At 48.5% G+C, this 27,731-nt stretch overlaps 1 protein-coding gene across 1 annotated transcript; it reads right to left on the reverse strand.

Annotated features, from left to right (window-relative positions):
* Positions 1–17,650: 17,650 nt before the first annotated feature.
* LOC100581795 (ficolin-1) lies at positions 17,651–25,982 on the reverse strand. Its single transcript, XM_003279627.4, has 9 exons — positions 25,848–25,982; positions 24,428–24,541; positions 22,836–22,889; positions 22,470–22,505; positions 21,666–21,698; positions 21,100–21,227; positions 20,528–20,657; positions 19,210–19,344; positions 17,651–18,111 (listed from the first exon to the last, which is right to left on the reverse strand). Exons 1-9 carry the CDS (start codon positions 25,948–25,950, stop codon positions 17,864–17,866), a joined length of 981 nt encoding a protein of 326 aa, XP_003279675.2. The 5' UTR covers positions 25,951–25,982; the 3' UTR covers positions 17,651–17,863.
* Between the last annotated feature and the right edge of the window lie 1,749 nt (positions 25,983–27,731).

Genomic DNA, 27,731 nt, shown 5'->3' on the forward strand with positions numbered 1-27,731 from the left:
AGGAACTGACCGAGCCTGGGCCTCTGTGAGGCCTCCTGGCCTTGGTGTCAGTGGCCCTGCCTGAGGCCCTTTGGTCCCTGGTCCTGTTCAGCTGCCTGTACGTGTTTATGGAGACACTGGCCACGTGGCACTATGTGTGACTTGTGCTCCCAGGCCAGGTCTCAGAGTAGCACTTGCCTCCTTCAAAAGCAAAGTCTCTTCGTTTCAGCTGTGAAGTGCAGCGGCATTTCGCCCTCACAGACCTGGGCTGTGTGGCCTTGATCTGTGATCTGACCTCTCTGAATCTTCCCTCTCGTGTGACATGGGATGGCAGGGTGGATTTGAAGGCCCTGGGGAGTAAGAAGAATGTGCTCCCACACCGGGTTTGCAATGTGCTGAAGGGCCAGGAAGCATAGCACAGCATCACCCACCCGGCCCAGCTGCCAGTCCTCCACCTAGGGCACCCCCTGCCCAGCTGACAGCCCTTGCCCATGAGGCCTCCCCTTCTGTTTGGGCCTTTCCCTGGGCGCAGGAGCCCTTGGCTATAGGTCTTTGTTGTGGGCTCCAGCCCTGCCTAGCCCGGCCTGGCCTGTCCCCCAACACCTCCCGTCACCTGCCTGTCTCCTTGGGCTGAATCCAGGCTGTTCTGTTGAGGGTGTTGGGAGCTGTGCCCTGGCATAGGGGTGGCGGGCAGGGATTGACTCTGTTGTGTATCCAGACCTGGGAGAGGAAGATGGAGCCACCTGATGTGGGCCAGGCTCCAGCAAAGGCCTCCCTCACCTGCTGCCCACACTAGCCAGGGCGGGCTCCCTGGGGTCAGAGCAGAGGCCAGGCTGTCTGCCTTTATTGCCTTCAGAATCTGCTCAAAGGAGAACTGGCTGTCTTCTTCTCTCTCTCCTAGCCTGAGGGACACTGTCTCTCTCCAATAAGCTGATTGTTGGGAGCTGTGACTGACAGGCACCCAAACCCTGAAACCAGGTGTTCTTGCCTCCATTGACCCAAACCCCCGTGTCCCCTGCCCCTTCCCTACCCCTCACCGTGGGTTTCTGAGTTCTTCCAATGACTCCATGCCTTAAGTGCAGTTTATAAAAAAAGAACTGGGAAAGGGCCGTCTTGTGGATTCCAGGCTCAGCTGGCTCTAGGCAGAGCGTAATGTTGCTCACCACAGGTGGGATGTGCTTTTAGGCTGCATTCACAAAGGCCTGATATTTAGAACAAGGAAGACGTCACACTCGCCTCTGCATAGGTCACTCCATACCTGTGCCCTGGGTTCTGAGTTTTGCACTTTACAGCAACCAAGATGGAAACACTGCTGGGGAATGGGAGTGGAGAGCTGGAAAGAGCATTCCAGGAAGTGGCCGAAGGCAAGCAGGGAGTAACGGGCAGAAAACATGGCCTGCTGCAGAGCATGAACTGTGCATTTTGGGAGGTGACCCCACGCTAGGAGGACATCACTGTTCCAGGCTCCTGGGCACTCAGGGCCCCTCCCATCTCTTTGTCCCTAGCCTCTCTGGGTGTCTGTTCTTGTCCCTTTATTCCTCTGCATCCTAGGCTTCTTTCCTCTCCCAGTAGCCTGTAGTCAGAAAGAGTGGAGTGGCCAACTTGTGCCAGTGAGCTTGGGCCTGCCCAGTTTTAGCACTGAGCATCCCATCTCCTGGAAAAGCCCTAGCCACCAGGATGGTCGGTTGTCCTAAGAGGAGTCTCAGTGGCCCCAGTCAGATGCAACAGGTAAAAAATCCCCAAAACCACTGGGCACGGTGGCTCACGCCTGTAATCCCAGCACTTTGGGTGGCCGAGGCAGGCAGATCACAAGGTCAGGAGATTGAGACCATCCTGGTTAACACAGTGAAACCCCATCTCTACTAAAAAAATACACAAAAAAATTAGCCAGGCTTGGTGGCAGGCACCTGTAGTCCCAGCTACTCGGGAGGCTGAGGCAGGAGAATGGCGTGAACCCGTGAGGTGGAGCTTGCAGTGAGCCGAGATTGCGCCACTGCATTCCAGCCTGGGTGACAGACCAAGACTCCGTCCCCCCCAAAAAAATCCCCAAAACCCTGCATGCCCTATCCTCAAGATCAGGAAGACACAGAGTTCAGGACACCTGCCCAACTGACCTTCACCTTCTCTTTTCTTCACTAGAATGACACTAATCACTTAGTGAAGAAAGACTAAACCAAACCCTTCTCCCACTACCCCCATGGAACATCTGCTGGGTGCACAGCCCTCTCTGGAGTACAGGGCAGTGAATTCCTGCTCTGAAGGAGCCTGCCCTCTCACCAGGAGAACGAGGCCTTTTCCAATAGCATCAGACAAACGGCCTAAATGGAAGACTCAAAGCAGTGGCTCCAGTGAGTCCTGTCCTGTTTCTTTCTTCCAGCCTCAGCCTGAAGTTCTCCTGAATCCCTATAGGAGCCAGAACTCCCCAGTTACTTTCTCACTGCCTGTCTGATCTGAGAGAGAGTTAGGAGGTGGGTTGTGACTCTGGAGGCAGGGACTTGGACACTGGATCAGATTGAGGACTAGCTTAAACAGGGCCGAGGTGAAAGCAGCTTTCCATAAGACACATCCACCCGTGTGCCATGTCAGTTTACCATTGCCCACAGCAACACCCAGAAGTTACCACCCCTTTCCATGGCAATGACTTGATGACCCAGAAGTTACCACCCTTTTCCTAGAAATTTCTGTATAAACCACCCTTAATTTGCATATAGTTAAAAGTGGGTATAAGTATGTCTGCAGAACTGCCTCTGAGCTGCTGCTGTGGGCACACTGCCTATGGGGAGTCACACTCTGCAAGGAGAGTATCTCAGCTACTATTATACATGGCTGCTTCAATAGAAGTTGCTGTTTGATGCCACCAGCTCACCCTTGAATTCTTTCCTGGGTGAAGCCAAGAACCCTCCTGGGCTAAGCCCCAATTTGGGGCTCACCTGCCTTGCATCAGGTGGACATCCAGATTTAAGTGCAAATACAGACAATTCACATTCCAATCCCTACACAAATGGCAAACCCATGGGGAAGACGGCTGCATTGTTACTGTACAGGCTCCCATCACTGCAGGAAAATTTCTCATTATTGTTGTTTATAAAAGGCATGCCTTGTGTCATTGAGACAGAGATGATGTTATATGTTCACTAAGCCTGTTTCTCCCCCTCCTGAGGGTACAAGAAGTCTGCTTTTCTAAACCTCTCTTGCAGTTAAATGAGACTATATGATGGAGATTTAGTCAATGGGACGTTCACAGAGATTATGCAGACCCCTTTCTAAACTGGCCCCCCAAGCCTTCTGTCCCATGTCCTGGTGAGGAACCCGAAAGCCCTCTGTAAACCTGCATTGCACCGCATGGGCCCTGCATTGCAGCACAAGGGGAAATGATGACACTGTGATCCTGAGGGGTTGTTTGTTATAGCAGCAATTTGTACTTAACACTGACTCATGCAGAGATTGGTACCAGAAGGGCAAGAGTGTGGCAACAAACACCTAAAATCCAAGGCACTGGCCTAGCAGCCACATGGTGGATGGAGGGCTGTAGAGTTTTGTTTGACAAACATGTTGCCTTCAATAACTTGGAAGGCAGTTCCTTGGAACACCTCTTCTAGCCCCAGGGGAGCAACTTGAAAAACAGAATTTTCAGTGTGTGTTTATTTTTATTGGCTGTCTGACTAGGTGTTACAAGAGAAAGAAGAGCTTAGAAAAGAACTTAGCAAGCAGGAAAAAAATGGATTAAAGAGTCTAGGAATTGGAAATCTCGCAGAGTTGGAAAATGCCTGAACATTGTTAGACTCCAAACAGTAAGAGATAAGGTTTTAAAAGCACTAGGGTAAGAAGGATCAATGGAATATGTTGTTTTGAACAGAGTGACTCAGAATTGTAGTAAAGATCCTTCCTGCCCAAGCCTGAAAACTTTAAGAAAGACTTCCTTAAGATGAGAGATACAGGGAGGCATGGGGATAAATTAGCAAAGAAATGCATCAAATCTGAACGAAATATGAGCCAAATTTCTATCTCAGGAAAGAAGATGCCCAGAAGAAATCTGGTTTTTTAAATCACTGCAGGAGTGATTCTTGTCACCATGCCCTGCCCTGGACCATGACCTGGGCAAGAAACAAACTTGCATTGTATATCAGCCCTGAGATATTAAGATTGCCTGTTAAAATAGCTGCTGTTTCTCTTTTTTTTTGAGACAGAGTCTCGCTGTCGCCCAGTCTGGAGTGCAGTGGCGCGATCTCGGCTCACTGCAGGCTCCGCCCCCTGGGGTTCACGCCATTCTCCTGCCTCAGCCTCCTGAGTAGCTGGGACTACAGGCGTCCGCCACCTCGCCTGGCTAATTTTTTGTATTTTTAGTAGAGACAGGGTTTCACTGTGTTAGCCAGGATGGTCTCAATCTCCTGACCTTGTGATCCGCCCGCCTCGGCCTCCCAAAGTGCTGGGATTACAGGCGTGAGCCACCGCGCCCAGCCAATAGCTGCTGTTCCTTATCTTTACAAAGATGTGGCCCAGGAGAGGAGAGGAGAAACCTGCATTCTCCTCCTGGTTTGAAAACTTACTCTGGGCTTTGTGCCAAGTTGGCCTCCTACTGATTTCTTTAGCTGCACTTGAGCTACTCGGTTTGGTTTTCATTGTCACTGTGACTCATCAGCCTGAGGCCATATGGGTGGGGGATGGCCAATTATCTGATTCCTGCAGCTTTACAGGAGGCTGGAAGCCCACCCGCCCACCCCAAGATGTGGCAGTAGTCCCAGTCGGGAAGCCAGCAGAGTCAAGGACAATCTGGATATGTCCATCTGTCCCAAGGTAGCAAATGGGCCCTCCCAGAGCCCTGTGCCTTCCATGACAGGATGGGTGGTCTACAATTTAATTGGGGTTGAAACATAAATCATCAAATCTGAGAACTGGAAATTAAGAGGCAGCTGCTCTGGGTGATCTTGCCACCCAGAACTCAACTCAGTGCCTCTGCAGCTCCCAGCAGACCCACAGGCACAAGAAACTCACTGCTGGCATGAGCAGCCACCAGATCAGTGTGGCCTGGGATGGTGGTGACTGACATTGGAAGGGCTTCCTCTTGTCAAATGTAGCTCTGCTTCTCCATAAAAGCTAATCTTTGGAGTGGGCCAAGCGACCTGTATGGCGGGAAGTCCAAGGTTGTTTACCCCATACCATCAGGAAGGGCCTCTACTGGGCTGATGGCCAAGACATGTGAGTCAAGGACAGAATGCACATCCAAAAACAAAAACAAAACCCAGAGCGGCCATCACATATCCGGCATGCTTGGCTCTGATGAATGTTTGGCTCGGCTGATAACCTACCTGGCTTCCCAGCTCCTGTTTCTCTGGGCTGTGCGAGCCTGGATTCTAATTGAAACCCATTTGCGTTAATTTGTTTATCTCTCTTTTCCCTTCCAGGATTGCTGTCTTCTTTAATATGAGTTTGCTCTGATGAGCCAGAAGGTCTCCGGGTTTTGTTTGCTTGCACTAAAACCATCAAGCCTTCTACTCGGCTCTCTGAAACTAGCACACTATTGGTTCCTCAACCTGACTATCCATCGGAACCACCTGGGGAGGCTTTGAAAAATACAGATTCAGGGGCCCCATCCCAGACTTTTAGAACCAGAATCTCAGTGGGTGATGCCTAGAGCCCTCCCTCTTCTCTGCTGATGAGCTGTGGTAGGAAGCCACGCAACAGCACATCAAATGGAGATGACAAGTCAGCCTGCCTCCCACTCCATCTCCAGCCTTCTATGGGCCATGTGTCCCCAGGACCCCCACCCATCCCTCAGAATAAAGGTGAGAGTGATCCAAATCAAAAGCAAGTTGAAATGTTTTTAAAACATGGAATAAGGATCAAATTAATTACAGTGAATATTTACATGCCTTAAATAGATTGTTTTATGGGGATGCAGTATTATGACTTGAGTCTGTTTCATAAGTGTCACTTATGACACTATATGAACTTAAAGAAAAGCTTGTACCCTTTGAATCAGTAAGCTCACCAAAGAACTTACTCTTGGAAAAAAAATGCAATGTAAGAGAAAAAAGCATGTACATAAATGTATTCATTACTGGCTAGGATATCAGTATTCAACAATAAAAGGAAACACTGGATAGATTATAAGTGTTCAACAATAAGAGGATGTCCGCTTCCTCCAGTGAGTATTAAGTGGGCATTTAAAAAAATGCTCAATGTGCAAGCTCTAGTGACCTGGAAACCTAAGTGTAAAATTAGAACATAGAACTGGAAGTGCAGACTTCTACTTCCAGTAATAATGGGTTAGAAAACAAGGCCAAACCTCCCTTTGAAATCGAAAAAGCTGGACAAAGTTCAGAGATACTCTTCTTAAGCACTAAAGGTAATCAGAATAATGAGGAATTACCAGAATAAGATTCAGCAGAAATAGAAACCCAGAGTGGAGTATCTGTGAGTATATTTGCCTGGCGTCATTCACCAATCAGAGAGAAGCTTTCAAGTCTGTGCGGGAGTTTTGTCAACTTAGCAGGCTGAAGGGGACCAGGGTACATGTTCAGAGCCTGCCAAGAATGGAGTTTCAGGTTAAGGAACTTGCACTTTAGCCTGACAACTATGTATGTGTGCATCCCAGAGGTAAGGATCACCTGCAAGTAAACCAGCTCTCCCCCAAAATTGCAAACTGGCTTTAAGTCATATGGGTGCACAGACCATCTCTGGCAATGGAACTGGTTATTAACTTCCAGAACATGCCTGGCGAAGCAAATGAAACCTGTGTTGGAGGAAGACAAAGTATTGCTAGGTTTCAAGTGATCTACGCCAACACTTAAAAAACAAAGTTCATAATTTCTATGGCAGTCAAGGTGGCTGTGTTAGTATTCTACTCCTGCACAGCACATTACCACAAATGGCATCCATTTATTAACTCACAGTTCTGTGGATCAGGGGTCTGAATGGGCTCAGCAAGCAAGGTCCTCTGGTTAGAGTCTTACAAAGCTGAAGTCAAGGTGTAAGCCAAGCCTTATGCTCAGCTGGAGAATTTGGGAGAGAAGGAGCTTCCAGGACCATTCAGGTTGTTGTCAGAATCCAGTTCTGTGTGGTTTTAGGAGTAAGGTTCCCATCTTCTTGCTGGCTGTCAGCTGGGAGCTGCTGTCAGCTATTGGAGGCCACTCTCAGGTTCTTTCTAAATAAGCCTCCATCTTCAAAGCCTGCAAAAGTGTGTCAAATCATCCTCATGCTGCAAATCTCTCTGACTCCTCTTTTGCTACGTGCCAGAGAAAAACTCTCTGCATTTAAAGGGCTGTCATGATTAGATTAGGCCCACTCTGATAATCCCTTTTTTAACTAATTCAATGTCAACTAATTAGCCATCTCAATAACATCTCAAAATCACTTTTGCAATGTAACATAACATGATCACTGGCATGATAGCCTGTATTTATAGCACTGGGAATTAGAGCAGAAAATCTTTGGGGTTGAGTTGCATTTTTGAATAATGCTTCCCACAATGGAGTGAGCCCACTGCAGCACATCAGACATTGGACAAAACACAAATACCTGATGATTTGAAAAGTAACAAAGACACGTCGGAGAGAGAACACAACATTTGTGTAAATAATCCATACAGGGAAAGCAAAACAGAAGTTGCAATCTAAACTTAATTAGGTGCATTGCCTGTTGAAACAACAAAGTCAACATTTTCCCAGAAGATGTTTAAAGAATCTCATAACATAATATTCAAAATGTCCTAGGTACATCCAAAATTGCACAAGAGATTTAAAGAACCAGGAAAACATAAGCAACTCTGAAGGAAAAAGGCAATCGACATTCACCAATCCTGATATGACCAAGTGCTAGAAGTATTAAAGACTTTAAGGCAGCTATTATAATCATGCTCTAAGGAGTAAGGACAAACACTCTTGAAGTTAATGGAAAGCTAGACAGTCTCATCAAAGAACTAGAAGCTACAAAATAAATCAAATGAAAACTTTAGAACTGAAAAATGTAACCATAGAAGTGGCATTGCCCCAGATAGAATCAACACAAGAATGGAGATAACAGAAGAGCCAGTGAACTTGAAGACAGGTCAATAAACGTCTTTCATTTTGAACAATGGAGAGAAAACCCATTGGGAAAAATAGAGACTTCTGTTTTTGGTAATATGGAGTAGACATACTTTTACCCTATTCCACTCAATAAATGTAACAGATATCCCTGACCTGAAGAAGCTGATAACCTGAAAATACCAAAAGGCACAGATGAAAAAAAAAAAAAAAAAGAAAAGCCAGTAAAAACCTGCTCTCTCTATCCAAAGGCTCAGGAAGAAGGCAGCCCAGCAAAACAGAAAACTTTAGACAATAATTGCTCTATTCCAGTCAAAAGCTAGAGGTGACCCATCTCCTCCCCTACAAGCAAAGGCTAGGTAGAGAGCTTAGATTTCCACATTCATCGAGCTGTAATGAGGCATCCCAGCGCCCTCCAGTGCTGAATGGATTGGTATCAGAAAAGGCACTTTCATCTCCTCTGTACACAAGCAGTAACAAGTCCCCTCTACTCCTGCAGTGTCAGTGGAGTCTACATGGGGAAACTAGACTTCCACCCCAACCCAGCAGTTATGAGTTGCTCAGCTCCTTCCCCACTGGCTGGTATCAGAGAGGCCTAGTGGAGATTCAGGACTTTCACCATCTCCCAGTAGCAGTGAGTCCACCCCTCCCCTTATGGTGCCAGTAAAGCCCTCATGGAGAACAGTAAGGAGGCACACAACCCTCCTACGCACAGAGGTACCAGGGGAGGTCTCCTGAGGAGCTGGATCTTCTACTCCCACCCAGCAGTAATGAGGAGTCCTAACATTTCAATAATTACATAAAAGTAAATGGCCTAAAATGCACCAATTAAAAGAGAGAGATTGTCAGAGTGTATTTAAAAGCCTGACTAAGCATATGCTATCTAAAAGAAACTTATTTCAAATATAATGATATAAGCAAATTGAAAGTAAATGCATGGGAAAATGTATGTTATGCAAACATTAATCAAAAGAAAGCAGGAGAGGCTCTACTATATCAGATAAAAGCAACTTCAGGCAAAGAAAATTACCAGAGACAGAATATAATAATAAACGGTCAACTTACTAAAGAGACACAGCAATTCTAAATGTGTGCACACCAAACAACAGAGCTACACATTATGTGCTATACAAATAAGGTAACAATGATCTGAAGAGCTGCATGTTTCTTACAAGAAACAACTGGGGGCCAGATGCAGTGGCTCATGTTTATAATCCTAGCAATTTGGGAGGCAGGGCAGGTGTATCACCTGAGGTCAGGAGTTCAAGACCAGCCTGGCCAACATGATGAAACTCGTCTCTACTAAAAATAGAAAAAAAAAAAAAAAAAAAATACCTGGGCGTGATGGTGGGTGCCTGTAATCCCAGCTACTTGGGTGGCTGAGGCAGGAGAATCACTCAAACCTGGGAGGTGGCGGTTGCAGTGAGCCGAGACTGTGCCATTACACTCTGGCCTGGGCAACAAGAACAAAACTCCTACAGAAGGAGAAGGAGAAGGAGAAGGAGAAGGAGAAGGAGAAGGAGAAGGAACCACTGGGGCCAGTTGACACTGAAATAACTTTTTTTTTTTTTTTGGAGACAGGGTTTCACTCTGCTGTCTCACCTTTATTCTGCTGAATAAAGGATGCGATTACATGTTGCAGTGGTGTGACCAGGGCTCCCTGCAGCCTTGACCTCCCAGGCTCAAGTGGTCCTCCCACCTCAGCTTCCCAAGTAGCTGGGACTACAGGCCTTCACCACCACACCTGGCTATTACATTTTTTTTTTTTTTTTTTTGTAGAGATGGACTCTCACTGTGTTGCCAAGGCCCTGGCTATTACTTTTTTTTTTTGTAGAGATGGACTCTCTCTATGTTGCCGAGGCTAGTCTCAAACTCCTGGACTGAAGCAATCCTCCCACCCCCACCTTGGCCTCCCAAAGTGTTGGGATTACAGGCATGAGACACTGTGGCCAGGCTGGAATAACATTTTTAAAGCATGGGAAGAAAATAACTGTAAACCCAGAATGTTATATTCAGTGAAAATATTCTTCAGATGTATACATGTGCTATGTTGGTGTGCTGCATCCATTAACTTGTCATTTACATGAGGTATTTCTCCTAATGCTATCCCTCCCCGCTCCCCCCACTCCATGACAGGCCCCTGTGTGTGATGTTCCCCTTCTTGTGTCCAAGTGTTCTCATTGTTCAATTCCAACCTATGAGTGAGAACAGGCAGTGTTTGGTTTTCTGTCCTTGTGATAGTTTGCTCAGAATGACGGTTTCAAGCTTCATCCACGTCCCTACAAAGGACATGAACTCATCCTTTTTTAAGGCTGCATAGTATTCCATGGGGTATATGTGCCACATTTTCTTAATCCAGTCTATCATTGATGGACATTTGGGTTGGTTCCAAGTCTTTGCTATTGTGAATAGTGCCACAATAAACATACGTGTGCATGTGGAATAAAGACATTCTTAAGGAAAGGAACACTATGCGAACTGATCATCAATGGAGCTGCTTTAAAAGAAATGCTAAAGAAAGTTCTTAGGTTGGAAGGAGAATGAAAACAGAGGGATGTGCAGAACTTCAGAAATGAAAGAGAGCAACAGAAATGATCAATAGTTGGATAAATATATCACACTATTTTTTACCTCTTAAGTTTTTTTTAGAAAAATGTGTATGACTGTTGACAGCAAAAGTTAAAAGACTGTCTGATGGGTTTTCAAGGTAGGCAGATCTAATACATTTAATAATTGCAACATATGGAGGTGGCATAATGTAACCTATATCATTGCAAGTTTTCTATGTTTTCCTCGAAGTAGTACAATTTCAACTCTCAGTGTACTGAGAAAAGTTAAGTATATATATTGTCACACCCACAGCAACCTGTAAAAGAATTACACAAAGAGATACAGTCAAATGTTTGTCAATTAAAGCAGAATACTAAAAAAAAAATTCAAGTAGAGCACAACTAGCAAGATAGTATGTCTCAGTTAAACCTTATACATGATTACATTATGTGTAAATGGTATAAACACAAAATTAAAGACATTAATTTTCAGATTGAATTTAAAAACCCCAATTATATGTTGTTTACAAGAAACTCAACCTCAACTAAAAAATATAGAGTTGCTAAAAGTAAAGTGGGGGAAAAAACACATCATGTAAAATCCAAGCAAAAGAAAATTGGAAAGACTATATGAATAACAGACAAAGTAAAATTCAGAACAAAGACTATTATCAAGAATAAAGGGTGTTATTACATGTTAATAAAAGGGACAATTCAACAAGGACACAATACAATTCCAGAAGTGCATTCACCTAAAAATGCAACATCAAAAATGGAGGAAAAATCTGCTAGAACTGAAACGAGAAACAGGTTAACCCACCATTATAGTTAGAAAGCTGATACTTCTCTGTTAGTAATCAAAAGAATGACTAAACAGAAAATCAGTAAGACTATGAAAGTGGTGAACCATGCTATTAATCAGTTTATTAATCTATTTTTTATATATAGACTTTTCAATAGACAACAGCATAAAACATATTCTTTTCAAGTTCAAATCGAACTTTCACCAACATAGACCATATCCTGGGCCATAGAATAAACATTGGCAAATTTAAAATAATTGAAATCATATTAAGTATGTTCTCTGACCCTGATAGAGGTAAGCCAGAAATCAATAACACAAAGATATCTAGAAAAATCCCAAATAATTTCGAAGTAAAAGAGCACAATTTTAAATAAACTATGGTCCAAAGGAAAAGTCACGGAGGAAACTCTTAGAACTGAACTAAAATAGGTGAATTTTACCGTATGTAAATTATACCTCAAAAAATCTGACTTAAAAAAAAATCCTCTCTGCTTTCCTGAATACTATGTCTAGCATTCAATCAGAACCCTCCAAGTGTGCGAAAAACCTAAGATTAAAAAGAAACAAAAAACAGAAGATAAGATCCACAGGCCACTGAGATGTTTAAAATGTCTTTAAAAATGACTCTGACTGGTATGTTGAAGAAAATGGAAGATTGTGAAAAAAATAGGTGAAAAAGTGGAGAAGTGGAGCCAAGCATTGGAGTCTACACTGGCAATTCTATAACTGAAATTAATAACTCAATTGATGGTTTTCTATTTATAAGCAAATTAGATACAGTGAAAAGCGTTATTAGTGAACTGGAATATAGGTCAGTAGAAAATATCCAGACAGAATGCGAAAAGGAAAAAAGAATACAAATCCAGAAACTAGAAGAAGAGACATACAGGACACGAGCAAATATTGACCATCGGTGTAACTGAAATATTTGAAAGAGAAGAGGGAGTAGAGTAATAGCAATATTTAAGAGATAATGGCTAGCATTTTTCAAAACTCACGAAAGACATCAAGTCACAGATTCTATGAACCCCAAGCAAGACAAATTCAGAGAAAGTCTCATCCAGACGCCTTGTAGTAAAACTATCAAAGCAAAGAAAAAAAATCTTATAAATGTATTTTTTGAAAAAAGTCATATTACCTTCAGAGGAGCAAGAAGACTTTCAGCTAGCTTTTCAGCTGAAATAACTGAATCTGAAAATACTGGACATCTGTATTTACAGTGCTAAAAGAAAATAATTGACAATATAGAAGTCTACACCCAATCTAAATACAATTTAAAATGAGGCAAAATAAAGATGTTTTCAGATAATAAAAGTGGACAGAATTCATCTTCAGCAGACTTTCATCAAAAAATAGATGAAGCTGGGCACGGTGTCTCACATCTGTAATCCTAGCACTTTGGGAGGCTGAGGTGGGTGGATCAGTTGAGGTCAGGAGTTCAAGATCAGCCTGGCTAACATGGCGAAACCCCATCTCTACCAAAAAATACAAAAATTAGCCCAGAGTGGTGATGCACGCCTGTAGTCCCAGCTACACAGGAAGCTGAGGCAGGAGAATTGTTTGAGCCCAGGAGGTGGAGGTTACAGTGAGCTAAGGTCATGCCACTGCACTCCAGCCTGGGGGACAGAGTGAAACACTATTTCAAAAAATAAAAATAAAAAATATATATGAAAGGGAGCTTGTCAGGCAGCAAGAAGATGATCTCACACCAAAAAAATAAATAAATAAATAAATAAAATAGAAGAAGGAATAAAGGGCAACATAAAGTGTAAAAATGAATATGGACTGCACAAAACAATACTAATAGCCATTTCTTGCAGGACTTTAAATAAATGTATCATAGCATGGCGGCAAGAATGGCATAAAAAGCAGAAGGGAGTTAATGTAGTTAGAGGTGTTTCAAAATCTTCATTGGCAAAGTGGTAGAAGGAATAATTTATAGTACGCCGTAAAAAATCAAGGCTATATATTGCAATCGCAAGCATAAACACCAAAAGATAGGAAAAGAATGAACAAGTTATAAGCTGATAGAGGAAGTGACGGGATAATAAAAATATTCAACAAAGACGAGAGAAGATGAGGAAGGAGAGGAAAAGAACAGAAACAGCACTGTATGGACATCCACGAATGCCCAAGTGTTGCTGGATGGGCCCACGCCTACACACTCCTACTTGAGAGGTCCCATGGCCGAGAAGAAGAGCACTGGTCCAAGAGGAGGAGGGCTTCATTTCTTTTCACCCATTCAGTTTCATCCCTCATATCACAAAGGCTCTCTCAGTTCTGCTGATGTGAGTTGGGGAGGAATTGATGATGGGAAAAGACTCTTCATAAGCTTGCTTTGCTTCTTTTTTTTCGAGACAGAGTCTCACTCTGTCGCCCAGGCTGGAGTGCAGTGGCACGATCTTGGCTCACTGCAACCTCTGCCTCCTGGGTTCACGCCATTCTCCTGCCTCAGCCTCTCGAGTAGCTGGGACTATAGGCACCCCCGACCACGCCCGGCTAATTTTTTTTGTATTTTTAGTAGAGACAGGGTTTCATCATGTTAACCAAGATTGTCTTGATCTCCTGACCTTGTGATCTGCCTGCCTCGGCCTCCCAAAGTGCTGGGATTACAAGCGTGAGCCACCGCGCCTGGCCACTGCTGCTGCTGCTTCTTTTTTTTTTTGAGACAGAATCTCGCTCTGTTCCCCAGGCTGGAGCGCAGTGGCACGATCTCAGCTCACTGCAACCTCCACCTCCTGGGTTCAAGCGATTTCTGGCAGATTTTTGTATTTTTAGCAGAGACGAGGTTTCACCATGTTGGCCAGGCTGGTCTTGAACTCCTGATCTCAAGTGATCCACCCACTTCAGCCTCCTAAAGTGCTAGGATTACAGGCGTGAGCCACTGTGCCCAGCCTGCTTTGCTTCTTAAAATTAATGTTCAGTTTCTAAAAGCTACAAATTCAAAAACTGAATTCATCCTGAATATTTTAGGTTTGGCTTACAGTTCTTGTTTTTCTATTTATAAGATCTGCAAATCTTAAGAGTCACCTTTTTAGGGCTTTTGGACACCATAAATTTAGTTCTTTAAATACCTTCAAACATTTTAAATTGCAATAAGAAGTGAAATACACTAAAATTTCTCCTGTGGCATTTCAGCTGTCTAATGAGAAAAACCTCCTTAGCACTAATTAATCTTAAGAAATCTAATAATTTAACTTAAATCTTAAGAAATCTAGTAATTTAACTTAGAAATGCAATGAGCTCAAAGTCTCTTAAATATGCCAATACTGTGTATAAACGCACTAAGATTTCCATGTAACATTACAAGATGATTTTTATTAGTTAGCTCCACATTTTATATTGGATTTGTGAGATTCTTCATAATAGGCCAAATTATTTAAACATAATAAGACTGTGAAAAATCAAACCTGTCCAGATTCCTTAATACAAAAGACATATTTTGGCTAGGCACATTGTCTCACGCCTGTAATCTCAGCAATTTGGGACGCAGAGGCGGGTGGATCACTTGAGATCGGGAGTTCAAGACCAGCCTCGCCAACACGGAGAAACCCCATCTCTACTAAAAACACAAAAAAACTGCTGGGCATGGTTGTGTGCGCCTGTGATCCCAGCTACTTGGGAGGCTGAAGCACGAGAATCTCTTGAACCCGGGAGGTGGAGATTGCAGTGAGCTGAGATCACGCCACTGCACTCCAGCCTGGGTGGCAGAGTAAAACTCTGCCTCAAAAAACAAACAAAAAGGCATATTTCTATGGCTATTTTATATTTATATTTACATTAATCATATTTATATTTTATATTTATATTAATCATTTCTAGACTTAAAGCTAAGTCTTCCTAGGTTGTAAAAATGCTTACCTAATGAGGGACAAAAATACTATCCCAATAGAGATAGTGGATTTTGTGATGGAGTAGAGATTGTGGATTTTTTGATGGACTAGAGATTGTGGCAGGGTCGTAGTAGGGTCTGGTCGGCCCCCAGTGGGCTACAAGGACCTCTCCTTACAGATATTGAGTCAAGAACACTGGGCATCAGTGGAGGATGTCCCTGTAGCTCATGTTCCTGGATCCAAGCATGTGCAGTTTCTTTATAAGTAGTTTTTAAATTGTGGAACATAACATGTACTCAAAAGTGCATAAAGCAAAGGTACAGCTTAATTATTTTTATCACTAGTTAACAAACATCCTTACAATCACCACCCAGGTCAAGAAACAGAACATTGCCAGAACCCCAAAGGCTTGTCCCTGTCTCTTCCCAGTCACCACGTGGTCCCACCCTCAAATACAATCACTTTCTTATTTTTCCTGTATAAATTTACCACCTAAATATGCATCCAAAATACCATCGGCTACTTTTGCTTTCGAAAAACTTTATCTACAATGGACTCCATAGCACATGCCCTCTTGAACCGGCTCCTTTTGCTGCCATGTTTGTGAGACTCACGCTCCTTGTGTGTAGGTGTTACTGTGTAATTGTCATGGCTGTATGGCGTTCTACCCAACGGTTATCCTTGCATTTTTTAACATCCATTCTCTTCCTGATGGGTATGTGGGCTGATTCCAGTTTGGTGCTATGGTGAGTATTTGGCTGTAAAGATTCCTGGCCATGCCCCCTGGTACACATGATGGCCACATCCAGGCCCTGAGGTGGGATTGGCAGGTTAGAGGACTGTGTGTCTTCTGCTCCAACAGTTGATGCCAAGCCATTTTCCAGGTTGGTTCCATTAATTTGCATTGCTACTAGCAGTGTATGCAAATCCCCCTCCCACAGTCACCTCTGACACTTGTGCTGTCCATCTTTCTAACTTCTGAGGCTCAGATGAGGGTGCTGCAGTGACTCCTTTGGGTGCTGATTTGCATTTCTCTGGTAGGTGAAAAGTGGGGCACTTTTTGATAAATACCTTGCTCCCCTGCATGTCATCTTCTGTGAAGTGTCTGTTCACATCTCATACCTTTTTTTTTTTTAACTAAGCTGCTCTAATTCTTTTATTATTTGCAGGAATTCTTTCATTATTTGCAGGAATTCTTTCAGATATAAGCCTGTGATTTATTTATTTTTGTATAAGGTGTGGTAGGCAGAATAATTCCCCGCCCCCACCACTGCCCCGCCAAAGATGTCCTGCCCTAATACACACAAACTCAGAGCCTGCAAATACCTTCCATGGCAAAAGAGACTTTGCTGATGTGGTGAGGGATAGAGATCTGGGCGTGGGAGAGGATCCCAGATCATCCAGGTAGGCCTAGTCTAATCCCATGAGTCTCAGGAGTGGAGAGCCTGTCCCACGGGGCTCGGGGGGAGAGGTGACAACGGACGAAGGGTCAGAGAGATGTGGTGCTGCTGGCTTTGGGGTTGGGGGAAGGAGTCCCGGTCAGTGAATGCCAGTGACCCCTGGGGCGGGAAGAGGCAAGGAAGCAGGTTCTCTCCTAGAACCCCGGAAGAAGCCACCACTGCTGAGTCCTGCCTGCTGGCCCAGTAAGGCCCTGAGACTCCAGACCTACCGAGCCAGGAGGTGACGAGTTCTTGTTGTTTCAAGCCCCTCCATTTGTGGTGACTGGTTGAGGCAATAGTAGAAAACTAAAGACCTGTGTGCCGCGCAGTGATTCTGCCCCTCTGGCCTTCCTTTGGTTCTCTTAGTGTCCTTCAGTAGGTGGGAGCTCTTGATTTGAATGGGGTCACACCTGCCACATTCCCTTTGATGCTTCTTAGGTCATGGTTGAGAAATCTCCCCTGGCCTGGGAGCTGGAGAAGCCCCTTCTCCATCATCTCCTAGAAGCCTTGTGCAGCTTTTCCCACTGAGGTCCGCGGTCCCCTCTAGCTGAGGTCTGCGTGTGGAAGGAAGGCCTCTTTGGAATCTTCTCTGTGCAGGTGGCTGACCAGGCACTCACATAGTGAGTGCTAAGTGTTTATGTCTTCTCAGCAGTCAGCCAGCCCAAAGCATGAACTCTGCCGTGGTGGGAAGCAGAGAAGTTCCTACTAAACTTCCCCCTTTTTAATAAGTGTTTTCTGGACCCCAAAGTGACCTTTTTCAAGAAGTGGAGGTGGAGGCATGGGGGATGGGGGAGGCTTGGGGGTGGAGGTGAGGATCGCCCTGTGTCAATTACTGGAGGTGGAAAATCCTTGCAAAAGTCACTCGACCTCCCTGAACATCGGTAATGCCATCTGCTAAATGAGGGTCCTGACTCTTTCCGACGTACCAAATTCCAGGGAAACAAACACCTGCGGTGCAACAGACGCAGGAAAGTGATCAAAACCACTGGTGTTCAAGAAACACACATCGAAACTAGTAAAACTTTTCTGTCCCAAAGCAAACATATTTAGAAACATAATTCTCCCTCTGGTGAGGTTGTGGGCATGTGGCGGCTTGACTGAGCTGGGGGCAAAGGGGCAGCTGTGGGCATCATGGGAGTGTGTCTGGCTGGGAAAATGGGGTGACTTCCACGGCGCAGCGCTTGTGGGTGTGGCCTCCCCCCTAGCAAGTGCGTGTGGAGGGGTCCTGGCCCATCTAGGCGGGCCGCACCTTCATCTCTGACACCTTGTAGCTATATTTGTACCCCTTCGCCGTACTCCAGTTGACACCATTGGCATAGCTCTCGTGGGGTCCCCTGAGGTAGAGACCATTCAGGTTTGAAGCATGACAGTCAGCGTACCACCAGGCTCCCTGGAACTTCTCAGCACAATTGGAAGAACTCACATCATTGTCTTGGTCTTTGGTGGAGAAGAAGTTGTTGTTGTGGGCCGTTAGAGAATTACCTGCTCACAGAAAATGTGGGGTTTGCAGATGCTAGAAAAAGCCCTGCCACTGTGAGACCCTCACCGCGTCCTGCCTCTGAGCAGAGCCACCCTCACTTTACAGATGCATGAGCCGAGGTACAGGTGCACAGATGACCCACCCAGGCCTTGGAGGAAGGGGAAGCAGGAGGCAACCTCTGGCAACCTGGTCTGGAAATTCCTCTCCACAACCTGAGGCCCCTGCTCCAGCAACCACCTGTTTCCTCCAGGGCTCCCCCAAACTGTCAGGCCTCGTGCTGTCTCCTGGAATGACCTCCCTCCTCCAGCCTGCACCGCTCCTTCCGGTCTCTCCCCATGTCCCCTGGGGCCCTGGTGGCTCTTGGTAGGTTCAGGACAGCCCTCACCTGGGGGCTCCTCCTCCATCTCAAGCCCTGGGCCTGAAGCTCATCCCTGGCTCCTACAGCTGAGAAGTGTCACCCCCCTGAGCCTCGGTTTTACCACCTGCAAAATGGGGGTGGCCTTCTCTGCCCTGCTGCCTTCCTTGGAGGTCACGCGTGAGATGGTGCCTGTGAAAGGACTGCACAGATTCCAAGGCTGTCATTTCCAAGGCTCCCCTAGGACTGCCTTGCTCAGTGGAGCAGTTAGTTACACAGACTTCCAGCTGCAGCAATTCTCAGCGCCTTTCACGAATGAATGTGCACTGGGAATTCCCTAAGCAGACACCCTGTAGGAAATGCCTCCCCAAATCATGCAGCCAGAGACTCCTTTTGGTAAAGAATGTCCCACAAGGCTGGTGTTCCATGGAGCACAGTTTGGGAAACAGCTCCAAGGCACCCATGAGAAAAAGACATCGTCTTCTAGGTTTCAAAAGTGATGCTGGTGGGTCATCTCAGCCCTGCCCAGACGGCTCACTGTGCGGCAGACATGGCCTTAGGAATACCAGCCACTATGTCCTGTGAGCCCCAGGCTGTACAGAGACACAAATGCTAGTGTCTGCTTGATAGATGGAGAAACGGGATTCAGAGAGGGGAGGGCCCAAGGTCACCAGGGGAGACAGAGCCAGATTCTCTCTGCTTCCCAAGCCCCACTCAGGCCACCCAGCCCCAAGCAGACACTCACCCGCACTGCCCTCAACAAAGGCTCCCAGTACCAGCTTGTACTTCTCTGCCTCACCGGCCACCTTGAATGATCTGTACTTAGCAAACTGGTGGTTGCCCTCAAAGTCCACCAGGTCTACACGGAGCTCGCTGCTTCCTGTTGGAAAAAGATTTTAAGGCCCCAGCCTTTAAGATCTTTCTGTCACCAGGCGTGAGGGCTGGGGATGGGTAATTTTTTTTTTTGAGACAGAATTCCGCTCTTGTTGCCCAGGCTGGAGTGCAATGGCACGATCTCAGCTCACTGCAACCTCCGCCTCCTGGGTTCAAGCGATTCTCCTGCCTCAGCCTCCCCAGTAGCTGGGATTATAAGCACGTGCCACCACGCCCAGCTATTTTTTTTTTTTTTTTGTATTTTTAGTAGAGATGGGGTTTCACCATGTTGGTCAGGATGGTCTCGATCTCTTGACCTCATGATCCACCAGCCTCAGCCTCCCAAAGTGCTGGGATTACAGGTGTGAGCCACGGTGCCCGGCTGGGGATGGATACATTCTTAAGGGATGTCTGAATGTGGCATCAAGGAAAAAAATCAACTGGGAATGTCAGAAAATCCCTTGTTGCTATCAGGCCCTCTGGGATGGCTTTCTGTTTCTAAACACCTTTCCCGTTATTTCAGAGACCTGAACATGCCCCACGGGGTGGAAGGGAGCATTCTTTCATTTTGAAAGTGTACCTTCTCCTTCTAAGGGTTGGTGAGCCACTAACATAGCAGTGGGCAAAGCCATAATTGTAGTTTCTTTTGCAGGAATTTGAGGCACCTGAGTGGATACCTTCAATCATGCCATGGGGCAGTGGGCAGGGATAACAGACCAGCAATTATACAGACTGCCTCAGGACCAGCTGTGAAACTCATCCCCTGCCCCAGAGGGTTGGGGGGAGGCCCTCTCACTCAAGTGAGTGCGGCTGCAGGGGGCCTGCCGAGGCGTGGGCTGGAGGAGACGAGCGTGGGCTCTCCATGAGACTAAGATGCCAGCTTCAGAGGCAGATCAACAGCTGGAGATGGGGGAAGCCTACCCCAAGCCCCAGTGGTCTCTCTCCTGCTTCCCACTCTCAGGATCTAAGATGCCAGTGGGGCCAAGACCTGAAGAGGCCTTCAGCCCAGGGCTTTAACCGTTTTCCTTCCCGATGTTGCCAGAGCCTGCGGCAGGTCCAAGTGCCACCTGAGTGTGCTCAGGGCCCAATCCCCTGTGGGCCAAGAGGCGCTTATGTTCCAGGTGGCCCAGGCCTAAGGGGCAGGAGCACCTCAGGGCCCCCCGACTCCCAAGCCCCGGCAGCGGCCCTACCCCGGGCGGTCAGGGCGTGGATGTTGTCGTTTCCCAGCCAGAACTCCCCCAGCTGACTGCCGAAGCCCTGCTTGTACGCGGCCCAGTCCCTGTAGAAGTCCACGGAGCCGTCCACCCTCCGCTGGAAAACCTGTGGAGGAGCCAGGGGACAGGAGCCAGGGGACAGGAGCCAGGGGACAGGAGGCAGGGGACAGGAGCCAGGGGGGCCAGGCCGACGTCCCACAGCACGGGGGACCCGCCCTCCAGAGGAGCAGCGTTTGTAGTTGGCAGAGCATCACGGGCTGGGGTCACCAGCACGCCCACCTGGTCTCCTCGCAGACCCCACGGGATGAAGGAGGAAATGGGGGCTCAGAGAGGCGAGGCAGCAAGCCCCAAGCCACACAGCAGGAGATCACCCGGCCCTCCCAGCCTCCCCCATGGCTTGGACTTTTACCCACGGGTCACCTCCCCCATCATCTATGATTGTCCCCATCCAGGGGAATAGAGAATTCCAGAGTGTGTTCTCCCGCCAGGTGTGTAGCCTGGCCTCCGGGACTCCCAGGCTGACCGCCTCTGCCCAGCCCCACACTCACAGTCCAGCCCCCTCCGTCCGTGTCCATGTCACAGAGCACAGTCAGGGGCCGGCAGTCGGGCAGGTAGATGGTGTGCCAGCCGCTCAGGAAGTGCCCCCGGGCTAGCAGGTCCTTGCAGGTATGCGGGCCTGGGAAGGGAACCCGGGGAATGGCTGCAGGACGGGGGCCCTGGGCAGGGCAGGGGCAGTAGGAGGGAGGCCCCAGAGGGAGGAGCAGGGTCACAGGCTTCTGTGCAGACACAGCAGGGCTCGGAGGCCTGGACAGGGACACGGCCCCCAGGGCCACGCAGCTGTGATGGCCACACCCAGTCTGCTGACCCTCCCATCTCCCAGTGTCTCCCCCACCTTTGCCTCCTGGGCTCCCGGCCTTCTGGGGTAGATTATAATAGTAGAGCCCAGGTTGTCATGGAAGGGATTCAGGCCATAGCTGCCCATTACTCGAGTGATTGAGGGGGATGATAGGTGCAGACAGGGTTCTGTCCTTAGATTCTGTAGCATGAATGTGTGCAGCTGGCCCCAGGGGTGGGGGCAAGGCTTGGGTACCGAGGTCAGGGTGTGATCAGTCACCTGTCGCACATAACTGAGACTGCCCAGCGTCTCCTGTGTGGGGAGAGGAGACACTTGTCATAAGCTTGAAATCAGAGCCCTCGTCCTGGTCAGCCCCAGTGGCTCCCTGAGCACAGAATAGAGAATGGGCAAAGGCAGCTCCTCTGATGTCTCCAGGACACGTGGCACAGGCCTAGGGAAGGGTGGCCAGACTTGACTTCCCCGGAGGCACCGGCCACACGGTTGTCCATAGGCCCCTGCTGTGCAGCTTGAGCTTGGTGGGCTGTGGCAGGCGCTGCGGGTCCTGCTGGACCAACTGGACCCCTAGTGGGGCCTTTGCCACTGATGACAGCGGAATAACTCTTCAAGCCTGGCAGGGTCGCTCCAAGCCTGCCCTGCCTCCACCCTGGCCTCTGTTTCTTGGGACACAGATATCGGCGGACCCTCAGCCCCCGGCTCCAGTTCTCATTTGTGTTTGTGGGCGGAGCGTGGGACTGTGTCTTAGAATCTTGCACATTTGGCTTTTTTAAACTTTTACAATTTTTGCATAAATGAGCATAAGTAAGACAGAAATTGGAATATTAAAGTGTCACCATCTATGCACTGATGTGATCCTGCTGGCCGCTGGGAGTGACTGCTGTAGACACCGGGGTTTGAGCCCTCGTGGATTCTGACAACAAAGCCCGTTGGGCTCCTTCCACCCCTCCCTGCCCACAGCCCAGATTGACAGGGACGTGGGCAGTGGGTGGGCGGACTGAGGCCTCCGAGACCCCTCCCCTGGACAAAGCCTGCAGAGGCAACTGCCTGGGTCCACAGGTGGCTCACCTTTCTCTCCACGCATTCCCTTCTCTCCTCGGTCTCCTGGAGGAAGAGGCAGGATAATGAGCTTTTGACCCCAGACGTGTGGGCCACGGAGAGGCTGGTCCCAGGGTGGGCTCCTGGCCTGGACACCGCACCTCCCCAGCCCTGCAGGCTCACTAAGGCGTCACAACGCCCGGGTCTCAATGGTGGGGAGGGGCCCCGAGGCCTGGAATATCGCAGGGTCCCTGTCCGCCTGCCACTGTCTTTCTCTCTCTGTTGCCCTGTCTCTCTGTGTCTGTGTCTGTGTCTCTGTCTCTCCCTCCCTCATTTCATTACAGACAGCTCCCAGGTCCCTGCTCAAGGCCTCCTGGCTCTCTGTCCGCTGGTTACCTTTGGGCCCCACTGGTCCTGCCTTTCCAGGGGCTCCAGGGAGACCGCGTTCTCCTGAAAATTCCAAAGACAAATCACTGAGAAAAATGCAACCTAAACAATTCTCCCTGGAAATCTTTGCCCCAAGTGGTTAAGTCCTGACCCTCCCCCACTCTGCCTTGAACCCATTCTGGTTCCAGGAACCCTCAGAATTGCTAGCCGTGGACTTAGCCTGGGGGTGACTGCAGATGGAGGTGAGGGAGTGATGGAGGGGCCTGCACCCCACCTTGGGCTCAAGGCAAGGTGCACCTGGCTCCTGTTTGTGCCTTGGGAGCAACCTGGGTTTCACCCTCTGGTGACCATAAGCCTGGGCCCAAGTCACCCTCACAGAGCTCTACTGCCTAGCAAGGGGCCAGGTTCTGGAACAAGGAATGCGTCCTCAGAGAGCCTCATCCTACCACGTCCCCACACGGAGAGGGTGGGCGCCACGTGCAGCCGCTGCTGCCAGGGAGGATCCGGTTCCACCGTGCGCCTGAGCTCCTGGGGTGTCACACGGCCCTCCACGCAGTTCTGACCAGAAAGGTGACCCTCCCATCCCCAGTGCCAGCCAAGGGGCAGCCCCCAGCCCGCTCACTGACCCCAGTGGCTGGAGAGAGTGTGTGGGGGCTGGTTCTTGCTTTAGGGTATATTAGCCAGCCATGCCCACTGGTAGAAGCCTGGTTCAAGGGAAGTCTGAGCCAGACTTGATTCTTCTCCTGCTAGGGAAGGGCTTCCTCCCCAGTGTTCCCTCAGCAGGGGATAGAGACCCCACTCTCAGGTCCAGCCTGCAGAGTGGGCACAGAGGACCTGGCCCTGGACACCCACACGGAAGCCTGGACATGTCAGCGAAAGTCCAAGTCATAGGGACATTTGAGCTTGTCCCATCTACACTGGGACATCCCCACCAAGTGCTCCGCAGGCATCATCTTGAATGCCTCCAGGCATGGGGAGCTCACCCCCTAAGGCAGCGCCCTTTCTGAGCTTTTGTGCACATCTGCCTTATGCCATGCGTAGGGAGACACAAAACCACCCAAGGCAGGTGCCTGCTGTTCGTTCTCCCATGTTCCCTGCAGATCCGCATGCAGAGCTCAGGGCCCAGGATTCGGATGCCCTCTGTGCCCTGAAGTAGACCAGTCCAAGTCCCAGCCCCACTCCTTACTGGTTTGTCAAGTAGGAAAGTCTCTGACCTCTTTGAGTCTCAGTTTTCCCATATGAGGCAGGTGCAGAAGAAAGTGGTCACCTCAATTTTCAGGTGAGAAGGTGGAGGGACATAGAGCTTAGAAGTCGTGCCAGTGGCCGAGCAAAGCTCGTATTGGATCAAGGACTAGGAGACAGAGCTACAGAAGCATGTCCAAGTGTGAGCTCACAAAATAGTTAGGAAAGATAGTCCCTCCATTTCAGAACCCTGTTGGGCCCTGGGAGTCAGCTCTGTTCCTGGCTCTAGCAGGGGCCCGACCCAGGCTCTTGATCTAGGAACCACGGTGGGGGTGTTGCCCAACTCAGCATCCAGTTTCAAAAAGAGCAAGAGCCAGTGCCCCCCGCATGCCTGGCCTCCCCACCCGGCCCGCACCTACCTCTCTTTCCATCAGCGCCTGCCTCTCCCTTTGGCCCTGGGGCCCCGGGCAGCCCCGGGCAGCCTCGGAGAATGGTGAGCTTGTCGGAGCCCTCCAGGCCCACCACCTTCACCTCTGCAGAGAAACACAGGTGCCCACTCAGTGCCTGGCCCAACAGTGGCTGGGAAGTGAGGTTTTCTGCTTTGCTGGGGCCTTGGTCTGTCCTCACCCCTCGGGCACTGGTGAGGCAGAGAGGTGATGGGGGGCAGAGCCCTGGCGTTGGAGGCCACCCCGACCTAGGGGAGCCCCATCTCCTCAGTGCTGTATGTCCTGCAGCAAGTAACTTAACTCCAGAGCTTTGTGCCCTGGGCTGCCAAGTGGGGATAATAACAAGGTTGTGGCCAGGATTTGGTTAAAGAATGTGGATTTTAAATCTCTTATTGTAATTTATGGCATTTAGAAAGAGCTTAATAAACAGTGGGCACTTTCAATAACTGATGACAATCAATATTTCTAAGAAACTTGGGGAATTGGGGCTGACAAAGCATTTTCCCTCCCAGACCTTGGGAATGTGGTTGTAGAATTACTGGGCTGGAAGGAGCCTTCTAGGTCCTCTGGAGAGGGGCAGTGTGGGGTCCAAGGACACAGAGCCAGGTGTGGCACAGCTGGAGCCAAACCAAGGTTGTTTACTTCTTTGAAAAAATATTTTTCATTTTGTTCATTACAAAATCTACATGCCCTGCTGAGGGCGCTCTAAGAGACGGTGGAACGGAGCAGCGCTCTCACTGGAGACAGGGCAGCTGCCATTTTTGGGGTATTTCCTTCCTGTGTTTCCAGTCCTTCTTCCACTAGAGCAGGATGTAATTTACTATTTATGTTTCCTCCATAAATATGTTGTCAGCCGGGGACACCGGGCCGTCCTTAGGAGCAGTCTCTCACTGAGTGTCACAGAACCACCTGCTCCCGAATCAGCGAAGGAAACACCTCACCACCGTTCAAACCCTTGTCCTTATCGACTGATTCCAGCTCTCTTGGAGGAGAGTCAGAAATCTGCCTTTTTAACAAACCCCCCAAGTCCGTGTGGCAGCCCCCATATTAGAGGGTCTTAGAAGGCCTCCCCGGTAAGCCCGTAAGAAGATAAAGGCAACAGCATTTTCTTCCTTCTCAGTGACAGATTCCAGACCCATCTGTGGAGCTCCGATGGGCAAATCCTGGGCTTTCGAGGCAGACAGACCTGGTGACATCCCTCCCCTATCTCTCCGTGACCCTGGGCAATGCCTCAGCTGCCCTGAGCCTCCACGTCCTTTCCTGAGGATAAAACAGATCTGTTGGGCATCTTCACGGGAAGATGTGCATAAAAGGTTTTGCCTGGGACACCCGAGTGTCAGTGAGCGGGGTTGTTACCAGCTTTTAGGGACAAGAAAACCTGGATCTGTCTCACCTGGACATGTGTCAGCAGCCTGGGCAGGCAGGTTCTTGATATGCAGGAACAAGACTAGCAGGACAGCAAGCCCCCGGGCCATGGTGGCTCCACTGAGCTCCATTCTCTCTGGCCTTTGACTCTGAAGAGTCCCCCAGCTCTAACAGGACAGAGGAAGCCAGCTCTCACCTTATGCCACAGTTTCTCAACTCCCTGGGGGACACCCACTTCCTATGGGCTGCTTAGTTGCACTAACAGGAGGTATGAGGTCATCTCAAAGGATGTTTCCTTCCACTAGGCTCCAGCAAGATGCCCACCCCATTGGGCTCTCTTCCCCAGCAAAGACACCCTGCTCCCAGTCCAGAGAGCTCCTGGGACTCCTCTGCTGGAAAGGGTCGGCTTTGTTTGTGGCTTAAGGAGAACACAGCCCCCACACCCCCTTTCCATTCCCCAGCTGTCCCCGAGCAATACTCGGAGACCTTGACCTTAACCTTGGGGGATAAGGAAGGTTTTGCCGAAGATGCTTCCTTGCCTCATCTATTCCCAGAAAATTCAGGGTTTGTCAGTCATCAGGCGCTTAACATGGATGGAGAGGAAAAAAATGTTGAGCACTTGTTATGTCCCAAATACTATTTCCATCATATCATCTTGCACCAGCCCCATTAGGTGAAGTAAATTATTTGAAAGTTACAGCTGGAGAAATTGAAGTCACTCCACAAGTAAGAGCCAGGCATTGGACTCAAGTCTGTCTAACGTCTTGTAGATCACTGGGATTGCTTATTTCACCTGAAGGTGGGAATGCCTCTTGTCCCCCCAAACCCTTGAGGGCGTGTTCCTACTCCACAGCTCATGCTGTGAATCATGCTTAGCTGGGACATGTTGTGGGCACTTCGTGCGGGATTTTTAGAACGTATAGAAATGGTCACTAAGGAGAGTCAGATGGTAGCAGGACCGAGGAGCAGGAAGAGGTGTTGTTTCGTGGTTTGCAACTTCTCTGAGCCAGCGTGTGTAGACTGGGTTTCCAAACTCACGGGGTCCCCAGGTGGGAGAGAAGTGGAGGGGCGGCCCAGGGGTGGGGGATCCAGGAGACACAGGACCTCGTGTCCAGGCTCTCTGGGCACCACAACAACTCTAGACTCTGTGTGTTTGTGTGTGTTGTCTCCAGCCTGTTGAGAGACAAGGGCAGGAGGCTTCATTGCCTCAGACACCGCTTAGTGTCCCTGAGCTACTGGCCCAGGCGGGAGAGGTCTGGGTATAAGTGGTGCGACCTCCTTTCTTGGAGAGGATCCAATTCAGGAGCGACACTCACCTGGGATTGGGTCAGAACAGGGAGAGAGCCAGCAGGTCTGTGCCCCTCAATTCCATTTGCCGGCTGCGTCCTGGGTGTGAGGGGACCTCCTCTTCCTTGCAACGTCAATAGGTTTACTTCAGGTGAGAAGTCAACACCACCTTCAGATATCAAGTTAATGTTCCCAAGAGTACGTGAGCCCAAGAGTATGAAAGAATGCAAGATTCTGGCAAGTTAAAATATCTTAACGTTGGATCAGTAAAAGTCAATTGATTCCTGGCAATGGCAGTTTAGGTATTTGGGGCCATCCTATTAAGGACAAACAGACAAAACTTTAAAAAAGAGATTTGCTTGAAGGCACCGTCAAGCTGGCTATGTAGTAAAGGCTCACTTTGCCAAGCTCTCGGGAGCCACAGAAATCTTAGAGAAGTGAAACTAGTAGTGGGGACCTCTTTTTGCATAGGGATTTGCCAATCTCCAAAAGAGAGGTGAGAAGTTGGGCAGTGATTTCACCATCTTGCAGAGCTGAAGGTCAAAGACTTGGGCCTACGGCCTGCAAAAGGTATGGGTTTGGGGTTGGCTTTCAGGCCTGCAAAAGGTATGGGTTTGGGGTTGGC

This window comes from Nomascus leucogenys, chromosome 8 (genome assembly GCF_006542625.1).
Source record: "Nomascus leucogenys isolate Asia chromosome 8, Asia_NLE_v1, whole genome shotgun sequence".
NCBI lineage: Eukaryota > Metazoa > Chordata > Mammalia > Primates > Hylobatidae > Nomascus > Nomascus leucogenys.